Source organism: Phalaenopsis equestris, unplaced genomic scaffold (assembly GCF_001263595.1).
Source record: "Phalaenopsis equestris unplaced genomic scaffold, ASM126359v1 Scaffold000002, whole genome shotgun sequence".
NCBI classification, from domain to species: domain Eukaryota; kingdom Viridiplantae; phylum Streptophyta; class Magnoliopsida; order Asparagales; family Orchidaceae; genus Phalaenopsis; species Phalaenopsis equestris.
This window is the reverse complement of record NW_018164444.1, coordinates 37,334,998-37,343,849: the sequence shown is the minus strand read 5'-3', so window position 1 is coordinate 37,343,849 and position 8,852 is coordinate 37,334,998. Positions and strand designations below refer to the sequence as shown.

Sequence of the window (8,852 nt, the reverse complement as noted above, 5' to 3'; positions counted from 1 at the left end):
TATATATATATATTAATTTCGAGTTAATACATGAGGAACAAATTCGCACGGAAAATTATGAAGCTTACTTGACCGCCCTAGTATTTATAACATTATTCGGCCTAATTTATTCCCAAGACTGGAGGACGCCGGACACGGGAAAAAGAAAAAGAAACTAATAACATCAAAGCTGATTATGGAGAATAAGCACTGTCGCCGGCGACAGCCGTTACATGGCTCTCCAATTTAAAACCTCTGTCCACCGCATAATCAACAAAGCTGTAGACTCTTTCCCCATACTTATCCCCGAAACACTTCAGTTCTTCCTTCGCCTTCTCCCTGAGTTCCACGACGATCTCCATGGCCCTCCCCATCCCCAAAGCCCTAACCACGCTCGCATTGCTCCTCATCTTCCCCGATCTCCCGTTGCCACCCACAGACTTCTCCTCCTCCGTTAAAACGTCATCCACAATTTCATACAAAACCCCCACGGCCCTTCCGTACCTTCTCAATCTCTCTAGCTCCTCCTCATCTGCACCGCCCAGTAACCCGCCGCACACTGCCGAGCACTCCGCCATCTCGCCAAACTTCTTCTCCAGTACAACTATCACATCCTCCTGCTCCCCGCCGTACTCCGGCAGTAGATCGAACATCTGGCCTGCAGCCATCCCGGTGGATCCGACCGTACGGGCAATCTCCCCGATGACTTGAAGAATCGCCTGCGGGGAGACGAGGGAAGCCGGGGTGTGGCCGACGACATGGCTGAAGGCAAGGGGGAAAAGGGCATCGCCCGTAAGGACAGCGAGGTCGACCCCGAACACTGCGTGGTTAGAAGGGCGGCCGCGGCGAAGCTGAGCAGCGTCCATGCAGGGGAGATCATCGTGGATGAGAGAAGCGGTGTGTACCATCTCGAGAGCGGAGGCAGTGGGGAGGGCGATGGATCGATCGCCTCCGACGAGCTCGCAGGCAGCTATGCACATGATCGGGGGAGCGCGCTTGGCGCCGTTGGAGAGGACGGAGTACCGCATGGATTCGTAAATTCGGTTTGGATATGCGATGGGGATGGCGGCGTCCAGATCGGCTTCGATGTGAGAGATCATGGAGGTCCAGTAGGATCGGAGGTCGAAGGGCGAAGACATGGGAGGCCGATCTGCGATGGGTTCAGAGCAGCGGATGGGGAAGGAGTTCTGTCGGGGTTTGGTTATTTGAGAAGAAGGTGAACGAAGGGGGAAATTGGGGGAGAGGAAGACGGTGGAGGAGAAGGCCATGTGAGCTTGGGATGAGAAAAAGGACGGCATTTCTGCGCTGCCAGCCCTAAATTTGTTCTATGGGTATACTGATAAGTTGTTATATGCCGCGGATATGTGTGATCAAAGATATTAGGCTGCTTAGGATGATTCTAATTTTTTATAAATGTGTCTGGAAAGTTGTGTGGGAAAATTGTTATTTTGGAATTTTACACTGAAATTCATAAATATTTAATGTTTAAGAGGCATAGGATTGTCGAAACCGTTCGCACGCTTATGAGTAAATGGTCCTCCATCGTCTTGTTAAAAAGCACAGGCTTGGCTTAACACGAATAATTTTTTTTAAGCTCGATATATAAACGAGTTAAACACAAATAAATATTTGTTCATTCACATCTGGCTCCTTTTGACTCAAAATAATTAACAATATTTTTTAAAAATTTAATTGATTACAATGCTACAAAAATTTATAACCAAGTAAAATTATTAATTAAAAAATAGAATAAAAATATATAACTTATATTTAAATGATGTTTTAATATAAATAATAAGATTTAAATTTTTCCTCTACCCTTAACACCTACGGTTGTGTGATTAGTGTTATTAAAATGTCTCTTTGTTCGTGAACAGTTTTTGTTTGGCTTGTTAGCAAACGAGTTGAGCATGAATATATTTTTGTGTTTGAAATATAAATGAGCTGAATACAAATAGTAGTATGTTTTAATGAACCGAACTTGAGCTGAGCTTGTGCTTGCTCATGTTCACTCGTTCATACCCCTAGTTTTTACATAATACCACTTAAAACATTGGAATTTGTGTATATCACTCCTAAATTTTAGTATTTAGGCATAGAACATTATTTGTATACGTCAGTTTTCGTTGCGGCACATCCATCGATCATATCTAATGAACGCCATCCCAAAAGGTGTACAAAATTTTCGCCTCTTCCACCCACAAGAAGTAATTATCTTCGATCAGACATAAAAAAACTGAAAAGGCGTCAACGTCGTAGGCAGTGCCGCAGCCGTTGGAATGGTGTTTCCTTTGTTAATGTTTTCAGGTAGGAGCGGAGTAAGGCCAAAGAGATGGGAGTTTTGGTTATCTTTGTATGTAGTGCTCTTGTTGTTGTCTTCCAATTAGCTCTAATCTCGATTGTATCTCGAGAATTTATTTGTGATCATTTTGGGCAAATTCAAGACAGATGTGATGGCTTTGGGCGAACTTGAGAGGGGGAGAAGGAAGTAGACGAAGTTGTCGGGCATAAGAGGACGGAGAAGGGGAAGCGACTCTTATATGGTGACACATTCAATACTTTGGGTTTTGCTATAACTAAGAAAAATGCCTCTATGAAAAGGATCATGTGAATCTTCTATGTTTTTTCCAATATTTTCTCTACTTGACACTGACAATCACGGGTAATTGTTCTTTACTCTATTCCTAGATATAAAAAGTGTTGGAGCCTAAAATACCCTTAACCTTATAATGTTTCCAAGGAATCCACATTCTCATACATGATTGCAATCTTTTAATAATAATTTTTTTTTATTACACAGTGACTAAATATTAACTTGTTTGTTCTTCTAGCCTACGGTCAATAATCTTAGATCACAAGTAACTTTAATTATTCTGGTGCCCAACAAGTCAACAACAAGGTAAATGAAGGTTGGAAAGTTAACAATACAACATTCATCCAAATAACTGAAAAAAATTTCATGGAATGAACGTGAATCTTTACATTGCAAAATCAAAGAAGCAAATATTCTTAATTTCTACACACTTACAGAAAACATAAAGGATTTCATTGATATAAAACTCAAACTTTACAATTAATAGAAAAGTACAATCAAGATTGAACGTTTTCGCTTCAAGCGTTCTCTCCTTGGTTCTCCTCTCTGATTTCTCCTAGTTCTTGCTACACAAATTACAAGCACTCACACACAAATGCTCTCTTAAAGTTGTCTCAAATTCCAGAATCTTCTTCCAAGTTCTCCTATGTCTTTACCCCATGTTGTGAGAATGACTGAGAGCCCTTATGCGTTAATTCTGAGTCTTTATGCCTTCCCTTCGGTTGAACCTTCAGAGAAACCATCTTAAGTTGGTGGGAGGCACGGGAATGCGGAGGCATGGTTTGGTGGAATTGGGTGCTGACGGGCATGTAGCGCAATGTTTCGTGGCTCAATGTCATCAAGTGAAGTCTTTGGTTGCGACAACGTTGGTTCTGATGGCGCTATGGTGCTTATGCTAGGCGTACTTGCACCTTGGCGCTACCGTGTTAAGATTTTCGTATTTTGGATGAAATTGGCTCCTTCAAGGACTGAGAAACCCTCTTTTAGCATTGGGGTGTTATTCTGATGAATTAGCCTTGAGGCATTGTTCCTAATTACTTGGTATAAATTGAAATAAGGAATTATTTAATTTAAATAAATTTAATAATATTAAATTTTAATTAAATTTCTATATTATATTCTTCAAACTAGATTTGTTTGGTAGTCAAACCCAAGGAAAGCAGTACATAGAGAGAGAGAGAGCAGTACTGAACGGTAAAATTGATTTTTAATTAGCCCTTACTAAGGAAATGAGCCCTCTGATTATAGGAGAGGGAGTACAATGTGCATAATTACTTGCTTACCCATAATTTAATGAGGGTGTTACAGGGTATTTTAGGTACTTACTTAAATGAAGTTATGAATATGCTACCCTAGCGTTTGGTTGGATGGAATCGAAGGGCCTTGGTTTAGTGAGATTCGTTCTTTTGATTATGGTGATTTGGGGCTGTTGATTGGCATCTATTGAACTTCAATCATCCGGAACTGATTCAGTCGGCTTGGTTCTATTGGTTGGCTGCTTTTGTTTGGTTGTAAACTATTTACCTATGATAAGGATCTTCTGTCACCAAGATGAGACTAGGTTGTTAGGTAGATGACTGGTCACCATAATCCGATAGATAGCCTACCCCTCGATAAAAGATCATTTTGGGGTGTTTGTAGCTTAGATAGTTTTTCAGTGTATCAAGAATTTGTTGTTGTATTTTCTGAAGATTTGCCTGACTTAGTACTTGATCATGAGATCTAGTTCGTCATATATATACTTCCAGGGATACATGATATACTTCCATAAGATGGCCAATGTGGAACTCCATGAGTTTAAGATTCATCTAAAATAATTACTTGACAAAGATTCATCTAGCCAGTGTTTTGCTTTATGTAGGACCGGTTCTATTCGTGAGAAAGAAAATAGAAAAACCGGCTCTTCATTGACTACAGAGAACTGAATAAGGAGATCGTGAAGAACAAGTACACACTATCTTGTATACATGATATTTTCAACCAACTACAAGGTTCTGTGGTTTCCAAGATTGGCCTCCGATCTGACTACCATCAGTTGAAGATCATGATTGAATACATTTCAAAGACTGCTTTTAGATCTTGATATGGGTTTGTGTTATTATTAACTTGTATCTTGTAGACTGAGTCAAGTATTATTATGCATATAACATCCATCAAGCGAAATAGCGCACAATATGATTCCTCGTAACTCACAAAAAATAACTTTATCATCTTTCTCCGTGCATGTTAAACTTTACTATATGTAATACAAACATTAATCTGATATTATTTATTTTAATTAATCTTGTTTAATTATTTTATTTAGATTAAACATGCAAATAAGCTAAGATTTGACTATGTTGACTAAGGCTGCTTGGGTGAGCTATAAAATTGGTTTGACTTTCTGAGGTGTAAGGGACCTTTATTGGGTCAAACTCAATGGTTTAAGGTTTAGCAAATCAGCGTTAAGTATGGTTGAATTCAAGCATTTAAAGCTGGGTTTGACTAAAGGTCAACTTTGTTGACCTATGGTGTCTAACTAGTCCATTCACTGAATATCTTGAATATTATCTGATAAAAATATTAAAAATTATTTTTAAATTATTGCATCGGATATCTTACACTGTTTATTTTATTTTATTTTTTATTTTTTTTTTGTTAGCGGCATATTATATATGGACGAATAAGAAAAAGATTGAAGGCAATTATAAAATGTGCAAAATATCTTGGGCGTTTTGCTCTACATTTTTTTTTTTCTACTTCCAAGTGCTTTAGATAATATCCACATAATATTATTTATGCATTAATATTCATTCTTATACAAAAGAATATAATTTACCAGCTTGCCTTGATATTATTTATGGCCTGCCTTGAGGGAACGGCGGGTTTATAAAAACAGAAATTTACATGTGCAACACCTAATTATTATGCATTTACCTATCCCACACCCAAACTCTCATTTTCATAAAATCAGCACCCTATCTATAGATGAAAATGTGGATTTCATTTTTGAGAAGTGGTGAAAAAAGTAAATTGGGTGCTTGGTTTGTAAAAATGAGAGTTTGGGTGTGAGATAGGTAAAATCATAAGGATTGGGCATTGTGTACGTAAATTCCCGTAAAAGTTCTTTTGTTATCTGCCATTATGTGCAAGACGTAACTACGTCAGTGAGGGCACTTGGGGCTCGACAACCCCACTAATGCGACTCACTGAATTTATTCTATTCTTTTAGCCCTAACCAAGAAACCATAATGCTAGCATCAATCACCATAATATTTGCATCGTCTTTCATCACTACCCAAATAACAGAAGGGGTTCACTTTTAAAATATGACACTTTACAGCTAAAATTTTCTTTTCTTGTATCAGTTGATACTTAGGGTCCGTTTAGGGCAGCTTATTTGATGCGGTGACATTTTAAAAATACACATAGATTGTTTGGGTAAACTGCGTTTTGACAGCTTATGCATTTTGAAAATGTTGAAAACAGTGTTTTCACATTTCACTTAGGTGCGGTGACAGCTTTCTGAAAACGGTCTGACTTTTCCAAAAAAATAAAAATTTTTATTAGTAATCGCACCTAGCTTATCAACAGACTATTTTTAATCAGCTTACCAACAATATTATTCAATAAGTTGCAGTTGCGTCAAATAGACCCTTAATATGCTCTGGAGTCGTAATAGATTGTTTGCTACATAGTACATCGATGACAACTATGTATTTACTAAAGTCGGCGAAGGAATTTAAAGGTTGTTCGCAACCAACGGATGAGTGAGGTTTTATCTTTTAGAATTGAGAAACATTAACGATGATTATGAGAATTATTACAACGAAAATATAAATATTGACTCATCTGAAAAAATATATATATATATCTTCTTTAATGTTAGTCAAATTTGGACTCATAACTCGTACATTTAATTATTATGATGGAGATTGATGATAAGGGCTTCAACTAATGTTAACTATTTTGCCGCACATGGAGCACTCAGTGTAAATTTATTTATTTATAATGGTAAAAATTGCACTGAATACTCTGATAATATTGTTAGACAAAAAATTCATGAAAATTTTTTTTTCTCGGCATTGATCAAATTTAGTAGGGTTTAGGGAAGTATAATTTAAATAATATCCAACAAAAAACATAATTTAAATAATATCCAACAAAAAACAAAGACTGAATTAAATAGGTTGGCCGTGGCTGAGGGGGCGCACTAATTTTTGGGCTATATGGACAAGTACATAATTTTTATGTATTTACATACAAACACAGAAATTAAAATTTTTATATTCATACTACTTAGTTTATCTATATATATGAAAATGTATATTTTATTTTAAGAAATTAATTAATGATAATTTTATTTTTATAAAATTTTAATGATGAGTTCTGTATTATAAAATATATAATTCAAATTTATAATATATAAAGATTATATATATATATATATATATATGTATATATATTATATATTTCAAGGGTGGAAATTGCCTCTTTTTGTGGTGACATGAGACCAACATGTGAGAAGTTAGGTCAACGAAGGGAAGAGCGATATTTCAGGTGTGGCAAAATTGATATTTCAAGAAGGGCAAAAAATCAAATTACCCTCTCATATAAGTAAAAATCTGAATTTGATGGGGCGGCAATTGCCCCTCTAGACCCTTCTTGGGTCTGCATTTGATATATATTGAGTGTCAATCTTAATATTAAATTGTTTTCTATTATCATTGAAGAAAAGTAATTTAATTTGAGAATTTTATTGGTGTTCAACTATAGTTTTAAATTCAATGAATTTTGACAAGATTTTAAATTATAGTTATAGGGTACAAGCAGAAATGCAAGTAATCACTTAAAAATGAACATAGAATCTATAACCATTTAAATATGGTTTTGAAGAATGGTTTATTATTATGGTTAGTAGGGAGTGAATAATTGTTGTGGGAAGTAGAGATTTGAAAATGTAATCTTTGAATTTTGGTAAGACAATAAGAAGTTTAGATTAAAATTTGAAATTAATGATATATTGAGTTATAACATATACTTGTTGAAAGGATAGCTGAATTTGGATGGCCAACTTTTTGTGCTAAGGGATTGTGATGAACTTGATGAGGGAGATCAGGCAAATGCTTGGATGTATGAGCTGGTGCAACAACCGAGCTAATTCTATAAAGAAATTTAGAAGTTCCTGATAAACACATGACGAGTCTTTATGTCTATGATTTTAAATTTATAACATAAATGACAATAAAAAAAAATATCATTAATGAGGGGGGTAGTTGCTATAGAGTCTAAGAACCTGTCATTAACATAGAGGATCAAAAAGTAGATGCTTGAGAGGATGTGGAGGAACTGCTATAGCTTAGTTTTTTTGCGATAAAATCAATTAATTGTGATATAATGTCATTTATAGCAGATTGAAAAGTGATCGGATGATTGAATATTCTCCCTTCTTTATTTTATTGTAGAGAAGCTTAAATGTTTGAGTGGCTTCGATTGAATGATAAGTGACATGCTTGGCCACAACATTTAGTTGTCACAATTGTTATAGATGTGGTAGGATTTTGTAATAATTGAAGATTTCTGGGTGTTTATGTTGTAAGATTAATTTCTTCACTGCTTAGAAGAAGTATTGGTCAACACGATTGATGGGTTGATAATTTATTTGAGTGATCATTCTAAATGCCTAATAAGTAGAAGACACGCCATTGAGTTTACTGTAGAGAGTTTAATTGTTTAAGTGAGAAGAGAATGTGTGGCCACATTATCTGGTTGTCACAAATATTATAGCTGTAGTAGGATTTATAATTGTTGAAGTTTTATTACTACTTACATTAAAAGATTAGTTTGCTCACTACATAAAAGGAAGTAGAGGTTATCAGGAGTAATGGGTTGAAGATTAGTTTGAATGGCCGTTTTAAATGAGTAAGAGGAGGTAGGCTACTTATTAATACTATAAAAAATATTATCCTTCGATTCTAGAGGAGTTTTGAGGAAACCATGGCATTTACTCTAACATTATAGAGTTATTATAACATCTAACATCTATCCATATGAATTTTTTAAGTTCAATTCTCAACTAAAGTAATATGCATTAATTTGTGAACAGGAGTTGGTAATAAATAATGAACCAAATATTTGTACATGTGTTTAGGGAGAGAACACATGGGAGAAGGGATGGCGAAGTATTAAGAATTTTAGGGCAAAGAACAACAAGAATTGACACAAATCCAAAAAGAAACACAGAGATTTAACGAAGTTCGGCAAAGATGTCTATGTCCTCGGTAACATAGCGGTGACTTTT

The 8,852-nt window shown here is 35.8% G+C and overlaps 1 protein-coding gene across 1 annotated transcript; it reads right to left on the bottom strand.

Annotated features, from left to right (window-relative positions):
* Window positions 1-28: 28 nt before the first annotated feature.
* On the bottom strand, window positions 29-1,368 carry LOC110028049 (heterodimeric geranylgeranyl pyrophosphate synthase small subunit, chloroplastic). The gene has a single exon (XM_020729753.1). It carries the CDS (start codon window positions 1,275-1,277, stop codon window positions 174-176), a length of 1,104 nt encoding a protein of 367 aa, XP_020585412.1. The 5' UTR covers window positions 1,278-1,368; the 3' UTR covers window positions 29-173.
* Window positions 1,369-8,852: the final 7,484 nt, after the last annotated feature.

Excerpts from the sequence above, each read along its gene's own strand:
- LOC110028049 (XM_020729753.1), bottom strand. The coding sequence starts at position 1,277 with ATGCCGTCCTTTTTCTCATCCCAAGCTCACATGGCCTTCTCCTCCACC.